The sequence below is a fragment of the Elephas maximus genome, chromosome 1 (genome assembly GCF_024166365.1).
Source record: "Elephas maximus indicus isolate mEleMax1 chromosome 1, mEleMax1 primary haplotype, whole genome shotgun sequence".
Classification (NCBI taxonomy): Eukaryota; Metazoa; Chordata; class Mammalia; order Proboscidea; family Elephantidae; genus Elephas; species Elephas maximus.
Window position 1 is genome coordinate 178,114,414 of NC_064819.1, and position 25,505 is coordinate 178,139,918.

The following is a 25,505-nucleotide window of genomic DNA, read 5'->3' on the forward strand; positions in this document are numbered from 1 at the left end:
TAATATTTAAAATCATGGACATTTATTATTATAAAGTTGTTTGATAAAAGAGCAATATTTAAAAATAATTTAATAAAAATACATGTTAAAATAAAGACATAAACTGTGATTCTTCTGAGTGCAAACAAGTTAGAAACAAAGCTTCCTGAACAGTTATAACAAAACCTACCCCTGAAAGTGGATATTATATAGAAATCAGGGTAATTTAAAAATAAGATCAAAATATAAATTATAAATAAATACGAAAATACATCTGTACAAGATTTTTATTAAAGACATGATTATCAGTGTATGTGTGCCTAAATATGAGACTGCTAATAAAATAAATTGTTAAAGCACTTTGTTGTTCTCAATTTTAGAAAAGGGTATCTTACTGAAGACAAATGTTTAAAGTTATTAATTAAGACTTCACTAATTGTACCACTGGTATCATCAACAAATTGTGATTAAATGGCAGCTGCTCTTTTAGGCAAACAAAACAAAACAAATTTCCTGATAATATAAGAAACACAAACTGGGCTTTCTGAATCACAAAAATGGTGAAACAGAAAGGTAAAGTGACTAAAAATGTGAAACTAAGAAAAAATAAAAGCTGGCATAATATATTTTTTACATAGCTATGCTTAGTCTAGGTAAATCTTGTATAGGCATGCTTTTTGTGGCATCCAGTTGGTTATATTCTTGTATGAGCGCTGATAAAGATGACACAGCTTCAGTAAAACAGCTTTCCTCTATTCCTTCAACTTGTAGATAGTGATGAAGGTGAGCCTACAAATAAAAAACTGGATAAAGTTTACCATTTTAGGAAATTTAATACATACTACAATCTGTAAGATGAAAACATCTTAAATAGCCAAAATAAACACACATAGTTACAAAAGTGTACTGATAATTACTTTTTTCTTGTAGAGCCTCATGAATCTTTCTCTCAGTTCCATAAAGGTAGGTTTCACGCATGTGTTATTTGCTAAAGCTAATAATGAATGAGAATGGCCCACAGGAGGTACTGAACATAGGCTGGTCTTCCAGCCCTCTTGATTCCAGGAGACAAACTGTAGCGAAGGTTTTAATCTAAGATAGAAAAACTCAAAGGTAAGAATTAAGGTACTAAAAATGTCTGCCATATTACAAGAGCCCGTATTACTGATGATATCATTCCAATTGCTTGTTTATAATGTAAATTATCTACTTCATACTATAAGCAATATCAAAATTAGTTCAGGGAACAGTTTCACAGTAAATTATCAAACATTTAGTAGAAAGGCATTAAACCGGCTGTAATGGTGACCCAAAAAGTTAGAAACACATTCCTTCACATCAGACATCTGGAGATAAAAAAAGAAATGAACCCATTATAATTTTCCTTACTTTGCAATTTATAGACATAAATACTAAGACATAAATTTAGAAGTAGTAACTAGTATTAGTGGTAGTAACAGCACTACTAGGGGTAATAATAAGATAGTAACAATCAGCTCAAATGACAAAATCAGCTAAAACTTTGAACAAGTTCAGAAATTAACACTTCCCATATATCATTTAATACTCATAAATAACAACTTTGTATTACTATTATCTGTATTTTATATTTCAGGAAAATAAGCCAGAGAGGCTAGGTAGCTTGCTCAAGGTCACACTTCAGTGACACTGCTAGAATTTGAAGAGATGCAGTCTTAACTACTCTGCTACACTGTCCCAAGTAGTGGCCATAATGAATTATCTTGAAAAAATATAAAATCAAACCTTTCAATATTTCTGCGAAGATCTGAAATCTGTACATTTCCTCTAACCATTAAGGCACAGGCGAGGTAGAGACTACGTTTGGGGTCAGCCCGAATTAGCTGGTGATCTTTGCTAAAAGCATCTGAAAACATTTGATCCAACCTAGAACAATAGTTATACAAAATATTAATTCTTCTAGGTATAACCATAAAATAAAAAGACAGTCATGAATAGATATAAACCACACACAAATAAATGCCCAATCTCAGCTATCATTTTCTCAAAGTAATCTTGGTGACAAGCAGAAGCAAGGAAATCATGCAATATCTACCACCCGCCCCACCCCTCCCTTTTTTTTTTTGAGAAAAGTGATGCTTCTGCAGTATGTTGGTGATTTCTGGTAGCTACAAAATCTTAACTGTAGCATTAAGGAACTCTATGTAGTACTGATTTCTGAACCTTATTGTACCATTATTTAGTTCAGTATACTCATTTACTTTATAGTATCAGAACTATCAAAACTAATTAAAAGCCTACACCATTAAAATTACTTTGTCTCTGGAAAATGTATTACAACATATATTAGTTAATAATTAGTAGGAACTCATCGAAGGACAATGTTAGGCTCTCCTATGACAGATAAAACTCTGTAGCAGTGTTCCTAAAAGGGGAGACCTTCTTAAAGATTCTGTTTTATCCTTCAGTTAAAGACAGGAAGATAAATGTGACTGAAACATTTTATATTTAATAATATACAGCCTCCTAGGTCCTTAATATGGGCATATTCTGGTTCTTAAATCCCATTTAATATAAACAAGTCTAGGTCCCTTTGATAATTCAAGGCAGAGCTCTGTGAGCGGAAACTGCAGAATGTCTGGAAAGAGGTGTGGAAACTATGCTGCCTATTCCTTCAACAGTTATTTACTAAATGCCTACTATGTGCCAGGCCCTATTCTAAGTGCAAGGGGCCCAGCAGGAATTAAAATTTTCTGCCCTAATGGAGCTCACATTATATCCTAATTATCCTAAAGTAGAAGGAATAGAGGACTCCTTGGGGGACAGGTGGCCTTTGGGGAATTTATGAATCCTGTTATTGTGTTCAAAGTTTTGGAGTATATGTGCCTTGGGGTGTTTTTATGGAGTAGCACTATAGATGTTTCACAGAAGATCCTAAGAAAAGGTTAAGGACCACTATACAACAAGTAGGCAAACACACTTCTGATTTTTCTTCTTATTCCATAAATTACAAAAACTAGGAAGATTTTGTTGGAACTCTTTATAATTATTGGAATACTTATCTTTATTTACATTAGAAACATACAGTTTCAAGAAACATATATATATATATATACCCTCCTATGTGCTTACTGCTTATTTTCTTTTGATAAAAAAGGACTAGGTACATAACTGACATTCATTAACATAAATTAAAGCCAAAACCATTCTCACTTGTTTAGAAACTACTTATAAGAAACTGAGACCATTTTAAAACTATGTCTTCTAATAGCGTAATTAAAAAAAAAAAAAACAACACTATTTAATCAAGGATAAACTGTGGCAGTTCTTTGAAACATCTACAGTATAAGCAGAAGCAAAAGTAAAATGAACAAAGACAGTAAGCTCCTTATACATTTTCACCAATACATTTTAATTAAAAACAAACTTTACTGCAAATCACAGTATGATTAAATAAATTGAAAAAAAAAAAAACAAAACTACAGATACAAATACGGTATTTATCAAAATACACCAAGTAAAATGACAAGAAACTCATTTGGCTTGAAATACTCAGGTTGAAGAACCAAGTCAAAGCATTTTTCTTTATGCTGAATTTAATTACAATTTCCATGTCTCTTTTTTTTTTTTTACAGAACTTCAAATATAAAAATATCTGAATTATCACTATTATACAAACATTTTAGCACAAATTTACATTTTATGTGCCCACATTAAAGGTGTATATTTTACTTGTGCCATCCAGTGCATTCTGACTCATAGTGACCTTATGTACAACAGAACTAAATACTGCCTTGTTCTGTGCCATCCTCGTAATCCTTGTTACGCTTGGGCCCATTGTTGCAGTATTCCTTTTTTGCTGACCCTCTACAAAATAAAAAAAAAAAAAAAATTTTTTTTTTTTCTACTATACCAAGCATGGTTGTTTTCCAGGGACTGATCCCTCCTGATAACATGTCCAAAGTATGTGAGACATAGTCTCACCATCCTTGCTTCTAAGGAGCATTCTGGTTGTACTTCTTTCAAGACAGAATTTTTCGCTCTTTTGGCAGACCACAGCATATTCAATATTCTTTCCCAACAGCACAATTCAAAGGCGTCAATTCTTCAGTCTTCCTTATTCATCGTCCAGCTTTCATATGCATATGAGGCGAGTGAAAACACCATGGCTTGGGTCAGGCGCACCTCAGTCTCCAAGGTGACATCTTTGCTTTTTAACACTTTATAAAGAGGTCTTTTGCAGCAGATTTGCCCAACGCAATGCATCTTTTGATTTCTTGACTGCTGCTTCCATGGGTTGACTGTGGATCCAAGTAAAATGAAAGCACTGACAACTTCAAACTTTTCTCCGTTTATCATGGCATTGCTTATTGGTCCAATTATGAGAATTTTTGTTTTATGTTGAGGTATAATCCATACTGAAGGCTGTGGTCTTTGATCTTCATCAGTAAGTGCTTCCAGTCCTCTTCACTTTCAGCAAGCAAGGTTGTGTCATTTGCATAATGAAGGTTGTTAATGAGTATTCCTCCAAGCCTGATGCCTCATTCTTCTTCATCCAGTCTAGCTTCCCAGATTATTTACTCAGCATACAGACTGAATAAGTATGGTGAAAGGATACAATCCTGACACACACCCTTCCTGACTTTTAAACCATGCAGCATACCCTTGCTCTTTTCAAATGACTGCTTCTTGGTCTATGTACAGGTTACTTATGAGCACAATTAAGTGTTCTGGAATTCCCATTCTTTGCAATGTTATCCATAATTTGTTATGATCCACACAGTCAAATGGCTTTGCATAGTCAATAAAACACAGGTAAACATCTTTCTAGTATTCACTGTTTTCAGCCAGGACCCACCTGACATCAGCAATGATATCCCTGGTTCCATGTCCTCTTCTGAATCCAGCTTGAATCTTCTGGCCAGGTCTCTGTCGATACACAGCTGCAACTGCTTTTCAATGATTCTACTTGCATGTGATATTAATGACATTGTTCGATAACTTCTGCATTCGGCTGGATCACCTTTCTTGGGAACAGGCATAAATACGGATATCTTCCAGTCAGACGGCCAGGTAGCTGTCTTCCAAATTTCTTGGCATAGACGAGTGAGCACTTCCAGTGCTACATTTGTTTGTTGAAATAACTCAATTAGTATTCCCTCAATTCCTGGAGCCTTGTTTTTTGCCAATGTCTTCAGTGCAGCTTGAACTCCTTCCTTCAGTACCATTGACTCCTGATCATATGCTACCTCCTGAAATGGCTGAACCGTCCACCAATTCTTTTTGGTACAGTGACTCTGTGTATTCCTTCCACCTGCTTTCCAGGCTTCCTGTGTCATTTAATATGTTCCCCGTAGAATCCTTCAGTGCTGCAACTTGAGGCTTGAATTTTTTCTTCGGTTCAGCTTGAGAAATGCCAAGTGTGTTTTTCCCTTTTGGTTTTCTATCTCCATTTGCACATGTCATTATAATACTTTGTCTTCTCGAGCTGCCCTTTGAAGTCTCTGTTCAGCTCTTTTACTTCATCATTTCTTCCTTTTGCTTTCAAAAGCAAGTTTCAGAGTCTTTTCTGACATCCATTTTGGTCTTTTCTTTCTTTCCTGTCTTTTTAATGATCTTTTACTTTTTTCATATATGATGTCCTTGATGTTACTCCACAACTTGTCTGGTCTTCGGTCACTAGTGTTCAATGCCTCAAATCTATTCTTGAAATGGTCTCTAAATTCAGCTGGGATGTACTCAAGGTCATGCTTTGGCTCTCGTGGACTTACTCTAATTTTCTTCAGTTTCAACTTGAACTTGCATATGAGCAACTCCTCGTCTGTTCCAGAGTTGCCCCCCACCCCGGCCTTGTTCTGATTGATGATACTGAGCTTTTCCATCACCTCGTTCCACAGGTGTAGTTGATCTGATTCCTGTGTATTCCATCTGGAGAGGTCCACGTGTATAGTCGCCATTTATGTGGTTGAAAAAAGGGATTTGCAACGAAGATGTCATTGGTCCTGCAAAATTCTATCATGCAATCTCCAGCATCGTTTCTATCACCAAGGCCGTATTTTCCAACTACGGATCCTTCCTCTTTGTTTCCAACTTTCACACTATAATTATCAATATATCCTGATTGCACGTTCAATCAATTTCAGACTGCAGAAGCTGGCAAAAATCTTTAATTTCTTCATTTTTGGCTTTAGTGGTTGGTGTGTAAATTTGAATAGTAGTTGTATTAGCTGGTCTTCCTTGTAGCAGTCAAGTGCTTAGTCATTTGTGTCACACAGGGACTCCATGGGGTCACCATGAGTCAGAATTGACTCAGCAGCAACTAGCAACAACAACATAAGTTACCTAAGATCACAAACGCAGTGGCCGAGTAAGGCTAAATTCAGCCCGGGCTCTAAAACCAATGGTAAACTCAGTAGTAACTTCTGATGGTGAATTCTTTACCCTAATTAATAAACATAATCATCGATGTTATACTAATAAGGCTTATTTTAAATCAGGAATTAATTCTTCTAAATCATCAAGTCAGCAGCACCCCATGTAGAAACAAAGTCCTACCCATTAGTTGGCATAACTGGTCATTTGCTATTGGCTCCGATAAAAGTTTATTGATATCACTTGTGACATCCCCACAGGATAAAAATGTTATCCTGCCAATGCTTTAGCTATAAAAATAAATCTTTAATCTAGTTTTCACTTCCTTATTTACATATGCTTCCCTAATAAAGTTTAATAGGACGTCAACAGTGAAAGCCAGTGTGGACTTTCCAAGCTCACCATCACTGTATATCTTAAGAGTGTCTTTCAAAACCACATTTTCTGTTAATTGACGTAAGTTTTATGCTGAAAAATGACACATACAGAAAACAAAGTATTGTGCAAATGATATATAGTGGCTACCACAGAGAGAAATATCTGAAAATCATCTACGGTGCTGGGGCTGTGATAAGAGTTTTAAAACACACTTATTTAATCTACACAATAAGCATATGAGGTAGGTACTCTGAATCTCATTTTTAGAGATGAGAAAACTTGAGAGTTTAAGTCACCTGTCCACGGCCCTATAGCTAGTAAGTGACAGAATTATGATTCAGACTCACGTTTGTCTGACTTCAAAGACCTCAATCTTCTTCACTAAAAATTATACCTACTTAATTCTCATAAGACAAAAAAATTTAATCACTAATTTCAAATATTTTAGTGCATCTAATGGAAAAATGGCTGTCAACTGTATTTTTATATATTTCTCACAAATAAAAGGTATAAAATTAAGACATATGAAAAAATAACTAGAATTATAAACTTTTTTCCTCTTTAAAAAAAATTCAGATTTTCAAGAAATTGGAAAAAAGTTACAATATCTTACCTTCGAGGGGGAATGTTAACATCTGCCAGTGTATACAGAGGCGTCAGGCTTGACACAAGATAATGAAGTTGGGGAAAAGGAACTAAATTCATGCTGATTTCATTAAGGTCCATATTAAGTGACCCTTCAAACCTTGAAGAGCTAAAAAGTCAACATTAAAACAAAGAGAAAGACTTTAAAAATGATACACTTTCAATGCAGCTCGATTTATTTTGCAGGCATTTTCTTGAATCCTTTTGTACACTATTCTTTAGCGCAGAATATATGCTTTTTTTTTTTTTTTTGGCTGTATTAGTGAAACTTAGCATCATGAACAATCACATATGGAGATATTTAAAATATAACACACAACTATATTGTTGTTTTTGTGTGCCGTCGAGTCAATTCTGACTCATAGTGACCCTGTACGTCCGAGGGTTTTCCTAGGGTGCAATCTTTAGGGGGGGCAGATTGCCAGGTCTTTTCTCCTGTGGAGTGGCTGGTGGGTTCTAACTGCCAATCTTTCGGTTAGGAGCCTAGTGCTAAACCACTGTGGTACCAAGGTTCCTTACAACAACTATAGCAATACTTATTTCTGGATTATCTGAAGTGTAACAAACATACTATTATTGTTGCTCATTATACGTATAAAAATATCTTATTTAAAACAGAGTTCATATTGAGTTAAGCTCATATACCACTGCAGTTGCCACTCAGTCAATTCTGACTTATCTTGACCCCATGTGTTGCAGAGTAGAGCTGTGCTCCACAGGGTTTTCATGGCTGTGACCTTTTGGAAGCAGGTCACCACACCTTGAAAAAGGTGTCTTTGGGTGGGTACAAACTGCCAATGCTTTGGTTCAAAGTTGAGCGCTTAACTGCTTGCACCATCTACAGAGTCCATTAAATACATATTGTTGTTGTTGTTTCGTGCTGTCGAGTCGGTTCCGACTCATAGCAGCCCTACGCACAACAGAGCGAAACACTGCCCCGTCCTGCACCATCCTTACAATTGTTATGCTTGAGCTCATACTTGCAGCCACTGTGTCAATCCAACTCGTTGAGGGTCTTCCTCTTTTCCGCTGACCCTGTACTCTGCCAAACATGATGTCCTTCTCCAGGGACTCATCCCTCCTGACAACATGTCCAAAGTATGTAAGACGCACTCTCGCCATCCTTGCTTCTAAGGAGCATTCTGGTTGTACTTCTAAGACAGATTTGTTTGTTCTTTTGGCAGTCCATGGTAGATCCAATATTCTTCGTCAACACCACAATTCAAAGGCGTCAACTCTTCTTCAATCTTCCTTATTCATTGTCCAGCTTTCACATGCATATGATGTGATTGAAGATACCATGGCTTGGGTCAGGCGCACCTTAGTCTTCAGGGTGACATCTTTGCTCTTCAACGCTTTGAAGAGGTCCTTTGCAGCAGATTTGCCCAATGCAATGCATCTTTTGGTTTCTTGACTGCTGCTTCCATGGCTGTTGATTGTGGATCCAAGTAAATTGAAATCCTTGACAACTTCCATCTTTTCTCTGTTTATCAGGATGTTGCTCATTGGTCCAGTTGTGAGGATTTTTGTTTTCTTTATGCTGAGGTGCAATCCATACTGAAGGCTGTGGTCTTTGATCTCCATTTGTAAGTGCTTCAAGTCCTCTTTACTTTCAGCAAGCAAGGTTGTGTCATCTGCATAACGCGTGTTGTTAATGAGATTTCCTCCAATCCTGATGCCCCATTCTTCTCCATATAGTCCAGCTTCTTGTATTACTTGCTCAGCATACAGATTGAATCGGTACGGTGAAAGAATACAACACTGACACACACCTTTCCTGACTTTAAACCAATCAGTATCCCCTTGTTCTGTCTGAACAACTGCCTCTTGATCTATGTAAAGGTCCTCATGAGCACAATTAAGTGTTCTGGGATTCCCATTCTCTGCAACATTATCCATAATTTGTTATGATCCACAGTCAAATGCCTTTGCATAGTCAATAAAATACAGGTAAATATCCTTCTGGTATTCTCTGCTTTCAGCCAGGATCCATCTGATATCAGCAATGATATCCCTGGTTCCATGTCCTCTTCTGAAACCGGCCTAAATTTCTGGCAGTTCCAGTCGATATACTGCTGCAGCCATTTTTGAATGATCTTCAGCAGAATTTTGCTTGCATGTGATATTAATGATATTGTTCTATAATTTCCACATTTGGTTGGATCACCTTTCTTGGGAATAGACAAAAATACCGATCTTTTCCAGTCAGTTGGCCAGGAAGCTGTCTTCCATATTTCTTGGCATAGATGAGTGAGCACCTCCAGCACTGCATCTGTTTGTTGAAACATCTCAACTGCTATTCCATCAATTCCTGGAGTCTTGTTTTTCGCCAGTGCCTTCAGAGCAGCTTGGACTTCTTCCTTCAGTACCATTGGTTCCTGATCATATGCTGCCTCTTGAAATGGTTGAACATTGACTAATTCTTTTTGGTATAATGACTCTGTGTATTCCTTCCATCTTGTTTTGATGCTTCCTGCATCATTTAATATTTTCCCCATAGAATCCTTCACTATTGCAACTCGAGGCTTGAATTTTGTCTTCATTTCTTTCAGCTTGAGAAACACCAAGCGTGTTCTTCCGTTTTGGTTTTCCATCTCCAGCTCTTTGCACGTGTCATTATAATACTTTACTTTGTCTTCTTGAGCCGCCCTTTGAAATCTTCTGTTCAGTTCTTTTACTTCATCAATTTTTCCTTTTGCTTTAGCTCCTCAACATTCGAGAGCAAGTTTCAGAGTCTCCTCTGACATCCATCTTGGTCTTTTCTTTCTTTCCTGTTTTTCAGTGACCTCTTGCTTTCTTCATGGATGATGTCCTTGATGTCATTCCACAACTCGTCTGGTTTTTGGTCACTAGTGTTCAATGCGTCAAATCTGGTCTTCAGATGGTCTCTAAATTCAGGTGGGATATACTCAAGGTCCTATTTTGGCTCTCGTGGACTTGCTCTGATTTTCTTCATTTTCAGCTTGAACTTGCATATGAGCAATTGATGGTCTGTTCCACAGTTGGCCCCTGGCCTTGTTCCGAGTGATGATATTGCACTTTTCCATTGTCTCTTTCCACAGATGTAGTCAATTTGATTTCTGTGTGTTCCATCTGGCGAGGTCCATGTGTATAGTGACCATTTATGTTGGTGAAAGAAGGTATTTGCAATGAAGAAGTCGTTGGTCTTGCAAAATTCTATCATTCGATCTCTGGCATTGTTTCTGTCACCGAGGCCATATTTTCCAACTACTGATCCTTATTCTTGGTTTCCAACTTTCACATTCCAAAGACTAGTAATTATCAATGCATCTTGATTGCATGTTCGATGAATTTCAGACTGCAGCAGCTGATAAAAATCTTCTATTTCTTCATCTTTGGCCCTAGTGGTTGGTGCATAAATTTGAATAACAGTTGTATTAACTGGTCTTCCTTGTAGGCGTATGGATATTATCCTATCACTGACAGTGTTGTAGTTCAGGATAGATCTTGAAACATTCTTTTTGATGACGAATGCAACATCATTCCTTTTGGAGTTGTCATTTCCAGCATGGTAGACGATATAATTGTCCGATTCAAAATGGCCAACACCAGTCCATTTCAGCTCACTAATGCCTAGGATATCGACGTTTATGCTTTCCATTTCATTTCTGACGATTTCCAATTTTCCCAGATTCATACTTCGTACATTCCAGGTTCCAATTATTAACGGATGTTTGCAGCTGTTTCTTCTCATTTTGAGTTGTGCCACATCAGCAAATGAAGGTCCCGAAAGCTTTACTCCACCCACGTCATTAAGGTCAACTCTGAGGAGGCAGCTCTTCCCCAGTCATCTTTTGAGTGCCTTCCAACCTGGGGGGCTCATCTTCCAGCACTATATCAGACAATGTTCCGCTGCTATTCATAAGGTTTTCACTGGCTAATGCTTTTCAGAAGTAGAGCCGGGTTCTTCTTCCTAGTCTGTCTTAGTCTGGAAGCTCAGCTGAAACCTGTCCTCCATGGGTGATCCCGCTGGTATCTGAATACCGGTGGCATAGCTTCCAGCATCACAGCAACACACAGGCCCCCACAGTACGACAAACTGACAGACACGTGGGGGAAATACATATAGGTCAATACTAATTTAATTATTCTAGAAACTTAACTAAATTCCTCAAGGGTCTGCTAAATACATTCTGGAATCTTGAATATAATAATGCCAAAGTAATCTTCTGGGCCAAAGTCAAGCATATCTTTTAGACCAGCTAATGAGGAAGTATAGATTAAGTGATTTAAAAGATTAAGATATTCCACACACAAAAAAAAGTTTATTTTTACCTAACCAAGTGTTTCTCAAACTTATCTACCCCAAAATCTTTTATCATCTAACACCTATTAATATTCTATGAAATATACTTTGAGAAATACTGCTTTTCAAAAATTTCTATGACCTATCACTCCAAGGTTTAAAAAAAAAATAAATAAAAACAAAAGGATCCCCTAAAACTTAGAATAACTAAAAAAATACTACTACCTAGGCATGTAGAACAGTCAAAAGCACAGTGAAATTTCTAAAGCACCCTTAGTTATGCCAGCAATCTGATTACCTTGTGAGGTTGAGCAGCAGATTTGCCACAATGTTGTTCATTCCATCAAAGGGCTTTTCATGCCGCTTTTTTAAAGCCCCTGCACTTGAAGTAACCAGACTCTTTGGTTTCACAGTTTTACCCAACTTTCCAGAATTCATCATGATGTCAATTTTGCTAATGATGTCAAATAAAGACTTTTGAGGGAAAAATATTGGGAGAAGCTATTAAGAAGAGTGAACATAGATGACATTCTACTAGAAAGGAAAGAAGAGAAAGAAAAACAGTTTATATAGTTTTTCTCTAAAATGGGAGGGCTGAAAAGTAAAGAGGAACGAACGCCTCATATAAACACGTTAAGCATAACATGGGATTAAATGTATCTCAAAGTTGTCTATAAATCAATGTCATTTCTTACTTGATTGTCAATGGGCAACACACAGTCTGCATGTTCGTTAAGTTCCTTCATTGCCAAGGTGCTATTATAAGGTGAGGTTATAACATCATCCTCACAAGAAGGATAAACTGAGGTCACAAATCTGTATACTTCTGGAAACTCATCTTCAAGCACCTTTAAAAGAAATGTGCCAAGTCCAGATCCTGTTCCTGAGGATAAAAATTTCAGAACAAAAACTGCATAAATGATTCCGAATACAATTGTGAGGCATTGTTTAGAAATTTAAAATATATGTTGTATTTGTAGATATGTATGTTAAAGTCTTAAATTATCAATTTGTTCCTGTGATTGTATATTATTAACTACTTTCAGATAAGGAAATGAAGACAACGTGGGTAGTGAGGCTTAAAATCCTGAATTCCATCTCTGGCTCTGACCATAAGGTTGGGTGGGCTTTCTATATTTCACTTTTTTCACATTTAAGTTTATACACATATACATACACACACACACATTACCAATAAAGAACTGGTTAAAAAGCAAAAAATTCAACTAAGACAGTGTTCAGTCTTCACTTGATGTTAAGCAATTTTATAATAAAAAGCTGTTATATACATACAAATATGTATATACATGAACATACAATAGTTCCATATTTGTCAAACATAGGTCTGCAATTAAAACTTATGCTTGCAAAATGAATTCCCACTTGTACTTTAACATTGTTGCAGGCAAACAAGTGAGTTACTTACCTCCTCCCATGGAATGTATTATAAAGAAACACTGCAAACAATCACACTGCTCTGCTGATTTTCTGAGTTTCTCCAAAATTTGTTCTCGGTAAAGACTGCCAAAAACATTGTGACCTACAGCCCTGAAAAAAAGAATACAGATTAAAAAAAAAACAAAACAAAAACTTACACTATTTGATTTTATAGTTTCTAAACAACTACATATAAGGGTATAGAAAAATTTCAAAAAGTGCTTTTACGGGACTGTGAAATATATTCTATCTTATGGATTCATGACAGTAAGTCATATAATATCCCAAAAACACTGGATAGAAAATTTAACAAATATTATATATCTATAATGCTCAAATATCTTGGCAATATAGCTCCTTATCAGTAGATTAATTAAACTATGGTTTTCTAAATTTTTTGTCTCTATCTTTTCCCTTAAGGTACAATTATAACACAAAAGACTTCAGTTACATACAGATTTGTCTCTTCATTTAAAATATACTCTGAATTGCAGTGGTTTTACAGATTAAAGAGCAGAATGTAGTTGTCATGGATTGAATTGTGTCCCCCCAAAATGTATCAGTTTGGCTGGGCCCTGATTCTTGGTATTGTGTGACTGTCCACCATTTTGTCATGTGATGTGATTTTCCTATGTGTTGTAAATCCTGCCTCTATGATATTAATGCGGGGGTGGTGAACAGCAGTTGTGTTGATGAGGCAGGACTCAATATACGGGATTCAATTTTTGTCTTGAGCAGGTTCTTTTGAGATATAAGAGAGAAGCCAGCCGAGAGACAGGAGGACCTCATACCACCAAGAAAGCAGTGCTGGGAGCAGAGCGCTTCCTTTGGACCTGTGGTTCCTATGCGGAGAAGCTCCTAGTCCAGGGGAAGGTTGATGAGATGGACCTTCCTCTAGAGCCAACGGGGAGAGAAAGCCTTCCCCTGGAGCTGATGACCTGAATCTTAGACTACTTTACTGTGAAGAAATAAATTTCTTTTTGTTAAAGCCATCCACTTGTGGTATTTCTATTACAGCAACATTAGATAACTTGGACAGCACTCAATTAGAAAGACACTGACCACAAAAACTTTTGAACTAGCCTAATCTGGCTTAAAATGTGAGAAAAACATTGGTCACATTATTACTAGATAAAATGGCACACAGTTAGAAAACAGATACGAGGAATATCACAGCAAGCCTTCTTAACTGCAAAATTTCAAGCAGCATTATAAGAGTAATTTCACCACACAATGCGGTCAGGTGTGACTCAAAAATCACACAGTAAAACCAAACAATAGTTTAGCTTAAACTAGCAAAGAAAGTCGGCTTTGAACACTTTACTCTTTTAAAAGCTACTTATATGAGATTAAATTGACAACAGCAGCTACAAAGATCAGATATGAAACTTAGAGGGCAGTGAGTTTATGTTAATGGAGGAGGAACAATTCAGAAAAGGAGGGTGAGAGTGGTTGTACAACTTGAAGAATGTAATCGAAGTCGCTGAATTGTACATGTAGAAATTGCTGAATTGGTGTATGTTCTGCTGTTTATATTCTCAACAACAAATAAATTATTAAAAAATAAAGTTACGTAGTAAATTCCACAACTAAAGAAAAGCCAAGTGAGATGCAGTGTTAGGTGATCAGGTGGGCTCACTTATTCACCATAGAAGAAAACACTGAAGTCGTCAAGGATTTCATTTTACTTGTCTCTACAATCAACACCCATGGAAGCAGCAGACAAGAAATCAAATGATGTATTGCATTGGACAAATCTACTGCAAAAGTTCTCTCTAATGTGTTAAAAACTGAAGATGTCACTTTGAGGACTAAGGGGAGCCTGACTCAAGCTATGGCATTTTCAATTGCTTGATGCATGTGAAAGCTGTACAATGAATAAGGAAGACTAAAGAACTGATGCATCTGAGTTATGGTGCTGGTGAAGAATATTGCATATACCATGACTACCAGAAGAACGAACAAATATGTCTTGGAAGAAGGACAGCCAGAATGCTTCTTAGTAGTGAGGATGGAAGGCTTTATCTTACATACTTTGGATTTGTTACCAGGAGAAACAAGTCTCCGGAGAAGGACATCATGCTTGATAAAGTAGAGGGTCAGCAAAAAGAGGAAGACCCTCAATGAGATGGATTGACATAGTGGCTACAACAATGGGCTCAAGCATAACGACTGTGAGGATGGTGCAGGGCCAGGCAGTGTTTCATTCAGTTGTACATAGGTAGCTATGAGTTGGAACTGACTCAACAGCACTTAACAACAACACACATCAAAAGCCTGAGAGATTGGCTGCAAATAGTTAAAATAATGAGTACTAGATTTGCAAACAACAAGCAGCTACTACTTTTTTTTTTTTTAATAGCAAATAATACACTTTCATTGTAACTTTTCTTTAGTGGACTCTTCTTCCACTAAAGAGAAGTAACCATTATATATTTAAGGACCAACCACAGTCCTTATGCTGACTATGAATCCTGGGACAGGTCTTGCTTGTACCTCTGTATTAATTTTATTAAATTTGACTAATGTGAGAACTTACGATAAAGTCAAGTAGTATAGGTAAAAGAACAGTTTGTAAAGGTATTATATAACTATTGTCACTAGTTAGTATTACACGAGAATTTATTTACAAAGAGGAATTTGGAAAATTAATCTTTCCTTGATTCTTTTTTTTCAACTAGGAGTAAGAATAAATACATGCGGCTCCGAAGCACAGTGAAATGCCATGTTTATTGTGAGGCAATCATTTTTAAGATACAGATGATGAGCTGAAAGGCCTGCGGTTGTACGCGGTAAACTCATACCTTGCTTTCGTGCCAGCAGGACCTATTAAAAAGTTTTTTTTTCCTTTCCTAGGTTGACATTCAATTCTCATGTTCAGTATATTCTCACCAATTATTCCCTGAGCCAGAAATATCAGTGATGAGCTGCTTGCTATCAAATACATCTCTCAATGGTCCCTGTAGAATTTCATTCACCACTCCTTCCTCCATGTCAATCAAGACAGCCTGAGAAAGAAATACAATTTAATTAGCATATTTTCCTTTAGGAATAGTCACCCTGTAAATGAAAAAAAAAAAAAAAAAATTTAGTTAAAAGCTGCATTGTTCTTTTTATTATTTAAGCTTAACCAAAATCTTTATGTAGGCTCTTCTGTAAGAACTATAAAAGAATTTCACTCTGCTGGACAGATGAAGTCCACTTAAGAGCCAGATGTTATACTTTTATCCTATTCCAAAATGCCAAGTGGGGAAAAAAAGGAACTGAATAATCCCTTCAACTGAATGTCTAACAATCTTATTTGTATGCATATGTTACTATAAATTTCCTAAGAAATCAGGAAATATTATAAATTTCCTCAGAAATCTGGCAGGTAACCTTCACTAGAACATATTTCCAATAAACGTAACGTACACTGATGTATTTACTCACTAGGAACAACCATGCTGTTCTCTTATGAGTCACAGCCCAAAACTGTCCAATTCAAATCAGCAAACTTACTATTATGTGCAAGGCCAAGGCACTGGGTAGACTCAAAGATGACAACAGGGTCCTTTCCCCCAAGTAACCACACAATCTATTAACACAAATTTTACTGACATGGGGGATAATCTATATTACTAAAGAGAAAATGAGACTGTAAAACAAAATTAACCATGGAATGAAAAAACAGTCACAGCAAAAAGGCAGGAAGGAAGTATGACAAGATGTAAGCAGGAATAATCTGGCAGTAGGATTACGTCCCATCTCATTTGTACTTCACTTCCCATATTTTCTACAGTGAGACGGAAAAGTGGAAATGCAAAACAAACAAATAAAAGCTGAAAAAGTATTCTGAAATAATCTTAACACCAACCGCCACAGAGCTGATTCAGACTCATGGCGACCCCATGTGTGTCAGAGTAGAACTGTGCTCCATAGGGTTTTCAATGGCTGACTTTTTGTAAGTAGATAGCCACGCCTTTCTTTTGAGGTACCTCTTGACAGAGTTGAACCTTCAACCTTCCGGTTAGCAGTTGAGCTGCATTAACTGCTTGCACTACCCAGGAACTCCTGAAATAACCTTAAGATACACTATGAAACTGTCTATTAACTCCTTGACTCAGTGTCACAGAGGAAGTGCTTGGTTTATGCACCTTTTTAGTCTTTGTGGCCATATAAATTTTAAGCACTTACTATATGCCACTGTTCTAAGTGCTTTAAATGTACCAAGAAGTTTAGTCTTCACAACTCTATGCATAAGTTCTACAATCACCTCCAATTTACAGATGAGGAAGGTGAGGCCTGTCGCGCTGTTGTTAGGTGCCGTGAAGTTGGCTCTGACTCACAGCGACCCTATGTACAACAGAATGAAACACTGCCCAGTCCTGTACCATGCCCACAATTGCTGTTACGCTTGAGCCCATTGTTGCAGCCACTGTGTCAATCTATCTCATTGAGCATCTTCCTTTTTTTCATCGACCCTGTACTTTACTAAGCATGGTGTCCTTTTCTAGGGACTGGTCCCTCAAGATAACACGTCCAAAGTATGTGAGATGAAGTCTTGCCATCCTTGCTTCCAAGGAGCATCCTGGCTGTACTTCTTTCAAGATAGATTTATTCGTTCTTTTGGCAGTCCATGCTATATTCAATATTCTTTGCCATAACCACAACTCAAAGGCATCCATTCTTCTTCGGTCTTCCTTATTCACTACCCAGCTTTCGCATGCGTATGAGGTGACTGAAAACACCATGGCTTGGGTCAGGCACATCTTAGCCTTCAAGGTGACATCTTTGCTTTTTAACACTTCAAAGAGGTCCTATGCAGCAAATTTGTCCAATGCAATGCATCCTTTGATTTCTCGACCACTGGTTCCATGGGCATTGATTGTGGATCCAAGTAATATAAAATCCTTGACAACTTCAAACATTTTTCTATTTTTCATGAAGTTGTTTATTGGCCCAGTTGTGAGAATTTTTGTTTTATGTTTAGATGTAATCCATACCGAAGGCTGTAGTCTTTGATCTTCATGAGTAAGTGCTTCAAGTCTTCACTTTCAGCAAGCAAGGTTGTGTCATCTGCATAATGCAGGTTGTTATTTACCATAATGAGGCTGGATCCATGCTTTGTATGGGGAGTAATTACCTGTTGCAAATAAACTTTCCAATATATTTAAATGAAAATTTAACCTGCATTAGTATTTCATATTCTTAAATAAGAAGGTTCTTTTTGTTAGTATTTATCTAGAAATCTAGTTCCCCTAAAATATGGTGTTTTTACTCGAAATACTTTCCTCCAGTTTTGGGTAGACACAAATGCCCAATTAAAGAGTCTGGCATAACTTTCTATTAAATGGAGCTTAGTAAATAGTTTGTTTTTTATTGAAGAAGTTAAAATTTTATTCTCATAACAGCTTATCTTAAAGAGACATGCAATATAAGAATTCAAATGTGTTTCTTACTCGTGCTTTTAAAGTACGTATTTTTCCCTTGGAAATACTGCCACCCTCACCAACCACTCTGAAAGATAAAAAAATGAGAAAAGGTTATAAGGTCTTCTGTAGTTAACAGTTTTATCAGGTCATACAGTTAACTTCCATTTATGTAAGCTGGTTATAGGACAGGTAAGGCAGACCCAACAGTCACTCTTGTTCTCCATTGCTTATTTCCCATTAGGGTGAAAGTGAGATATTTATTTCCCCCCAAGCTTTCTTTGTAGTAATGCAATTATCTCATAATCCAGTTTTGGCCGATGACAAAGAGGTATACTTGGAAACTTTTCTGGTAAGAAGGACCAGGTGCAGCTGTTGCCAACCTTCGCCTGTTTTCTTGCCTTGAACACGAACATGGATGTGACTCCTGGAACAAATTTCTTGTAGTCATGAAGTGACAAACACAATGTTGAAAAGCCAATACGCCAAGAATGTTAGAATAGGTAATATCTGGGTCTTTGAGGCACTCCTCTAAACACAGAATACTCTACTTCCGAATTTCTTGTGAGGTAACTAGATGTCTTTATTGCTTAAACCACCATTAGTCAAGTTTTCTTCTGCAGTCAAACACACATCAACTGGTGTATCGTTATACCACTGGGTCTCTAAGACTATTCTGAGAATTTCATGTTGAAATAAGTTACCTAAGTACCTAAATCTATGACCGAACATAGGTCAATATAGTTCACGAGAAGCCAGAATATGTAAAAGGAAGCTGAATTGAGCATAGATGATGCTGTGGGTAAGGGGCTGGCAAACTATGGTTCTTAGGTTACTTTCCTTCATAAATAGAGTTTTACCGGGACATAGATATGTGTGTTCATTTATGTATTATCTACGACTGCATTCACATCACAATGGCAGAGTCAAGTAGCTGCAACACAGACCTTAAGGGCTGCAAAGGCTGAAATATTTACTGTCTAGCCCTTTGCAAAGGTTTGTCAACCTCTGGTATAGGTAAGTTCCTTTATACTATTAAAAAGCTATGAAAATATCCTCAAAAAATATGTAAGTGTACATGATGTGGTTTTATATTTGAAAAAGACTTTTATTACTAATATCTGGAACAGATGCAATATATGTTGTCAATACATGGACACGCTTCTTTCCTGGCCTTCCCAAATTTGATATTGGGGCAATACGACCAAACACGGTAGATTGGTGTGTAGTATATAAAATCGCACTGGTTTTTTTTTGGGTATATAAAATCACCTTATTTGGAGAAAACTGCTTGCAGGCTGAGTCTCAACTATGTAATACTCAATGAAAAGTGGCCATCCAGAAAGGAAGGGTTGGGGGTAGTGACTATAGTTAGCAAAAGAGGGACCTAAAAGCATTATAAAAACAAATCTGAGTAGCATCTCTCTTAATAGCTTTTAGAGGAGAAGGTGTTCTGGTCCACAATCAAGAAGGAATCTAATCTATGACAGGTATCTCCATATAATAAAGATAGATGACCTCTGTCATTAACGAAATATATCTAATTTCCCTTGGTGTGATTATTATGTAGCTTTCCAGGTAGATTTCTCACAGAAGAGAATGTACCTATGATGGAAAATGTGTATCTAGTGTTTTTCAGTTATAGTTTTACAGTCAATTAGTAAATTGACTTTTCTGCATTTTAACCTCATTCTCTCAGAGTTTGGTTAATCTGACTGTACTCAAGAGCAAGGGACCTATTCTCCTGGTGCCAAAAATAAGATTTCTGAGTTTGTAGTCCTGAGGGCCAGGCTTTGGAATTCACCAAAGAAGAAGGGACTAATTGGCCTTCTCTAGGAAATAACTGCCTGCAAGAAATATCTAGCCAACTAATACAAACTAAAATTGAAATTTTTATTGGACTACATTAAAACCTGATATTAACGTATTTTTCAGTTAAAGCCCAGCGTTGTTTAGTTTTATGAGATACTTAGAAAATTCATACAACATTCACTAATCAGATTTTAGCAAAGCAAGTATTTAAATAGAACATGTGTTATTTCTAAGTTTTAAAAAAATAGGCTGTCATGATTTTCATGGCAATACTAAGAATTACCCACATTACTGGTAGTCACCTCCTCCCCAGTTCATTTAACCAACACTGCAAAAAAAGAAGTGACATCTCATTTCACTCTGCCTTTACCTTCTCCTTCACTGGTTGTGGTTGATGGAACATATCACACTACGTAGTCAAAATCTGTTATTATTGTAATTGCTTGAACACATTACCAATAGTGAATAAAACATATCAGAAAATTAAAATTCTTTTAGAGAATCAATGCTTTTTTTTCCTTTGTTTTGTCTGTGGCAAGGCTGGAAGGGAAATATGATAAAAATCAACATTATCTTTACGCAAAATCTGAGTTTAAAAGGTAATTCAAATGAAAGCTAATCAACTATAATTTTATTTCCCCCTCCATGTATTTGATGATTTAATATTAAAAGCTTTGAACAAACCCTGAATGTCAGTTTAAATGACTGTTTCAGATAAAAGATATGATACTTACATATATTCTTTATTAAATAAACAAATGTAATCTGATAATCTGTTTTCTCCTTTCTAGCATATTCTATTCACACAGCAAATATCCTGGGCCATAAATATCAGAGAAAAGTAAATGATACATTTTCCTTTCAAAAGTTTACCATCAATGGATGCCTTAACAAGACATCCTCAGTGAAAAATTTCTGCCTGCCTTTATTTCAAAGTTAAAAAAAAAGTCATGCTAAAGGTTTTGTTTAACATGGCTTCAACAGAAAAACTGTTGTCCTGTTCTGCAGAATACGCTTTTGGTAATGGGAAAAACAAACAAAAAGCCAGCAACCTTCTTCACAGTTATCAGCTGTTTTTTTTGTCCTTCGTATTTGAAGGCTGCTCTCCTAACGTACTGACAGTAAAGGTTCATCACGCTGACAGACTTTAATCCCTTCTTACCTGGTATCCACATTTCTAAAGAAGCTGCTTATTGCCTCGTCATAAATTCCTTTCTAAAAAGAAAAAATGTATTTATAACATTTGACAAAGTAGTTTTTATAATACCACAATATATGTAATATCAGATTTGTAATTTTAATATCCCACTTGTAATGGCTTTGTTAAGAGCCAGGGTGGTGCAAGCAGTTTGCAATCAACTGCTAAACTAAACGGTGGCAGTTGGAAGCCACCCAGTGGCTGATTTTCAGACATAGATTGCCAGGCCCTTCTTCCTAGTCTTAGTTTGGAAGTTCTGTTGAAATCTGTTCGGCATCACGGCTACACGCAAGCTTCCACGCATTGGCTGGTATCAAACCTGGTCTCCTGCATGGAAGGAAAAAAATCTACCACTGAACCACCAATGTAGCTATGACAAGAAAAAGCATATGTCACAAGATGCTTAGCCTGATTCTTCCAATCTCCTCATAGAGGAGAATAAACGCCAGGAGATCTATGGATTAAGTACAGAAAAAAAGTGTTAAAGAATTCCCCCAGAGGACTATACGCAGGTGCATCAAATGAGTTTTCTCTGAATTCTCGGTGGTAACTTTAAAAGGTGATGGTTAAAATGAGAAATATCATACCACACGTGTTCCCTATTTTACAAGTACTTTCACATATACTACCTCATTGATCTTCACAAGAACCCTGGTAAAGATGAGGACCCTGAGAATTAGGAAAACTATTTATAAACCATGGTCCCCGTCCCAGTGTTCTTTTTAGTCCGTCTCTAACGCAAATATGGAAACCCTGGTGGCGTAAGGCTGCTAACCAAAGGTCGAGTAGTTTGAATCCACCAAGGCGCTCCTTGGAAACCCTATAAACAGCAAAATAACCAAACCCTATAGGGCAGTTCTATTTCGTCCTACAGGGTCACTATGAGTCGGGATCGACTCGACCGCAACGGGTTTACGGGTAACGCAAATACCCGTTTAAACACCAAATATCTTCTTTACAATGAAAATCCCATCCAATTTACATCGGTCAGATAAAAGCTCAAATAGAGCTTTTCTTCATTTGTTGAAGGAGCCTCAGTGACAGGCGGGGTGGAGGAGGGGGCGCTCCGGGAGCCGGTACCTGGTTGACCGCGGCGTGCTCCCTCAGCGCCAGGTCCCAGAAGCAGCAGCCGATCTGGTTTCCGCACTGTCCGACTGTGGCCAGGAGAGAGGAAGGAGACAACGGACATTAGGCGGCAAACAAGGCCTCTCGGTTGTAGGGCGATCAGGGCCTCACCCTCTCCGCGCAGCTTACCCTGTACGACCACCGATTGGGTCATGCTGCCGGGAGGTTCGCAGCAGCCCGCGCCGGCTTTCGCATTTCCCCCGCCACCAACGGTGTTCTCCGAGGGGACGGGGCGGCCGTAAGTCACGCCGCGCCGCAAGTCGCTGCCGTCGCCAAGCGCTCCTCTAGGCTCAGGCTACAACTTTCCACAGGAAGGCGGTGCGAGTGCACTTGCGGTACGTCGTTACCATAGTGACTGGGTCTCTGACCGCAGATCCTCGCTGCTTTGTCAACACCTTTGAGCATCGGCAGCTGCGGAGGCCGGGGTAATTGGCAGAGTATCCGAAGGCTTGGGAGTGGGATTTTAAAATATGTACCTTTAAAACTCTCCATAAGCTATCAGAGGCTTAGTCTTCGTTCATAGTCTCAACACCTTCGGCGGTGGGTCGAATTCCGTTTATTCAGATTCCACGCGACGCAGGGTTATCGTCTCTTTCCATCGAGCCCTTTGTTCTAATAGAAAGCGAACAATGTTGATGAGTACAGAGAAACCCCAAATAGATGTGTCAGAGCACGTGGGCAAAGCTAAGACACCCTACTAGTGTTTGTTGAATCCTGTGTGTTCCTCGCATATAACTAATAGGCTCTCTGGAGGACCAAAAAGAAATTAAGACATAGATCCAGCTCCAAGAAGCTTGCTATATAATTGACGACACACAAGAAATACTCAGAAATTGTGACTTACAGTATTGTATGGTGCTTACTGTAAGTGCGGTAGGAGTCAGTGAACGAGCATGTAGACTGGAGAAAATAGTCTGATAGAAGGGATAGGATTAAAATTAGGCATTTAATTTATGTGTTTTAGATGGGAGAGGTGAGGATTGAAAAACCAGTCATTCCTGAAAATTACCAGTTCCGTAAAATTGCCAAATACTCAAAAAGCTAAACTTTTATTGATCAATTTAGACCAGATTCAGTTAAGAACTCGGAGCACTCCGTTAAGGAAATATTTACCACAAAAATTCCGAGAAACTAAAAACCTTAAAAGGCCTTCTCCATCTTAAAAAAAAAAAAAAAAAAAAGTTAAATTACAGGTACTGTTAATGTGTAGTAATATGAACTGTAATATTTGATTGATTAGAACACCTTACTCCCCAACCAAGACAAATAATATGTTATTAACATTTCTTTGATAGCTGGTAAGTCTGAAGTTGCAATGGATTGTCTAGTGCCAAGGCTTTCCAACATTTCCATTTTGTTGTTTTTCAACTAAGTACTTATATCTCTTGTGAAAATAAATTTTTGCAGTTGCAAAATTTAATCTTACCTGCTTATTGAGGAACATGAAGTTAATGGTAGAGATGCAGCCAGGTACCTACTGGGGCTTCCAAAATTTGCAAATCTTGGTCCAATTTGTAGGCAGTGACGTCAGTAGAATTGCTTCACCAAGGTATGGTGCCAGCTCATGTGGTATTCTGGCCTCTGAAGAGCTCTAATCTTAATCCAGTTGCTAGTTCCTAGTCATTATTCTCCAGAAGCTATGCATAGAAAAGAAGTTAAATTAAGAAAATCTTAATAAGTCTCATTAAAATATCAGTCATGAGAGAATCAGACTGAGAGGATGATTCTTTTTAAGAGTCAGGGTAGAATTTTATATAGCAGCCATTTCAGGACCTTAGTAGAGGCAGAAAAAACTTTCAGAGTTTGTATTTTCCAATGGTCCGTTATTAATGTCCTAACAATCCAAGTGTATCCTGGAGTTGAATATACTCACAATTAGGTGAACTGAAACCCCATTTAAGATATTCAGCAAACTCTCAGAAAAGCAAGCAGAACCTAAGTCATCCTTGAAGGCTATGCAGGTCTTTAGTGGAATTCTCCCAACATACCTCCTCTCACACAAACATAATGAAAAGAAAACAAGACCCTTTAAACTCTAGCTGTAAGTGGAAGAACAGATTTCAGATAAGCAGGAAAGAAGTCTAGGAGAATTTACCCACACAGTAGTGAGTGTGGTAGATTGAATTATTGTTTTGAATTCCTTGCTATCTGTCTTTGCATGTGACTATGCAGTACCTCACAGTAGGGTAGGCAGAATATATAGTCTCACCCCAGTGACTTTGGGTTTGGTCATGTGACTTGATTTGGTCAATGGAATGGCAGGTATAAAACCAGCAGAGGTTTTAGATGGGCTTGCATGCTTTTACTTGGCCCTTTGGGCTTTGTCATGCTTTATGAGAAAAATGTGCCTTAGGTGGCTGCTATTTCCAAAATAATGACATGTGGATCTCATCCAAATCTGAATCTGATTTGAAGTCTGGAGTCCTGCTGATTGCAGTTGAACGCAGGGGAGCCAAATGCGGATTAGCTGAATAGCGTGATATCCACAGTCTTATGAGCAAGAAAAACAGTTGAAGCCACTGAGATTTGGGGACACAGTAGTATTGGAACATTTGGAAGAAGAACATAAACAGATGGAAGAAGAAATGCATTTAGTAATATAAGAAAATCTGTAGACTAAAAAGGATACACTATTTAAATTCTATGGAAAAAAATTATACAGAACAACCAATACTAGGCATATCCAATCAAAAATTGCCAGATAGGTAATGAAGAAATTAAACTGTCCCTATTTGTGGATGATATGATACCGTAATTAGAAAACCCAAAAGACTCCATGAGAAAACTACTGGAACTAATAAAAAGATTCAGTAGAGTAGCAGGATACAAGATAAATGTACAATAATCAGTTGGATTCCTACCTATCAATAAAGAGAATGATGAAAAGGAAATCAGGAAAACA

At 37.4% G+C, this 25,505-nt stretch overlaps 2 protein-coding genes across 9 annotated transcripts in view; one reads left to right on the forward strand and one right to left on the reverse strand.

Moving 5' to 3' along the window:
- Positions 1-24,235, reverse strand: TUBE1 (tubulin epsilon 1). 7 transcript variants are annotated; one of them, XM_049899175.1, is made up of 13 exons: positions 24,030-24,235; positions 22,733-23,215; positions 22,559-22,632; positions 21,443-21,495; positions 18,499-18,556; positions 15,950-16,065; positions 13,047-13,168; positions 12,316-12,503; positions 11,919-12,094; positions 7,322-7,462; positions 1,744-1,884; positions 897-1,071; positions 1-768 (listed from the first exon to the last, which is right to left on the reverse strand). In XM_049899175.1, exons 2-13 carry the CDS (start codon positions 22,755-22,757, stop codon positions 610-612), a joined length of 1,428 nt encoding a protein of 475 aa, XP_049755132.1. In that variant the 5' UTR covers positions 22,758-23,215; positions 24,030-24,235; the 3' UTR covers positions 1-609. The 7 variants fall into 7 exon arrangements, with proteins under 7 accessions (XP_049755132.1, XP_049755159.1, XP_049755140.1 ...); XM_049899202.1 differs by lacking the exons at positions 22,733-23,215; positions 24,030-24,235 and adding an exon at positions 20,651-20,820 and having other exon boundaries at positions 22,559-22,595; XM_049899183.1 differs by lacking the exons at positions 22,733-23,215; positions 24,030-24,235 and adding an exon at positions 20,651-20,820 and having other exon boundaries at positions 15,862-16,065; positions 22,559-22,595.
- The window catches only part of FAM229B (family with sequence similarity 229 member B), a 15,309-nt gene continuing 12,708 nt past the window's right edge, over positions 22,905-25,505 (forward strand). For both annotated transcript variants that reach the window (XM_049899230.1, XM_049899231.1), the window contains exon 1: positions 22,905-23,028. The gene's annotated coding sequence lies outside the window, so the exon portion shown is untranslated. The remainder of the gene's footprint in view (positions 23,029-25,505) is intronic.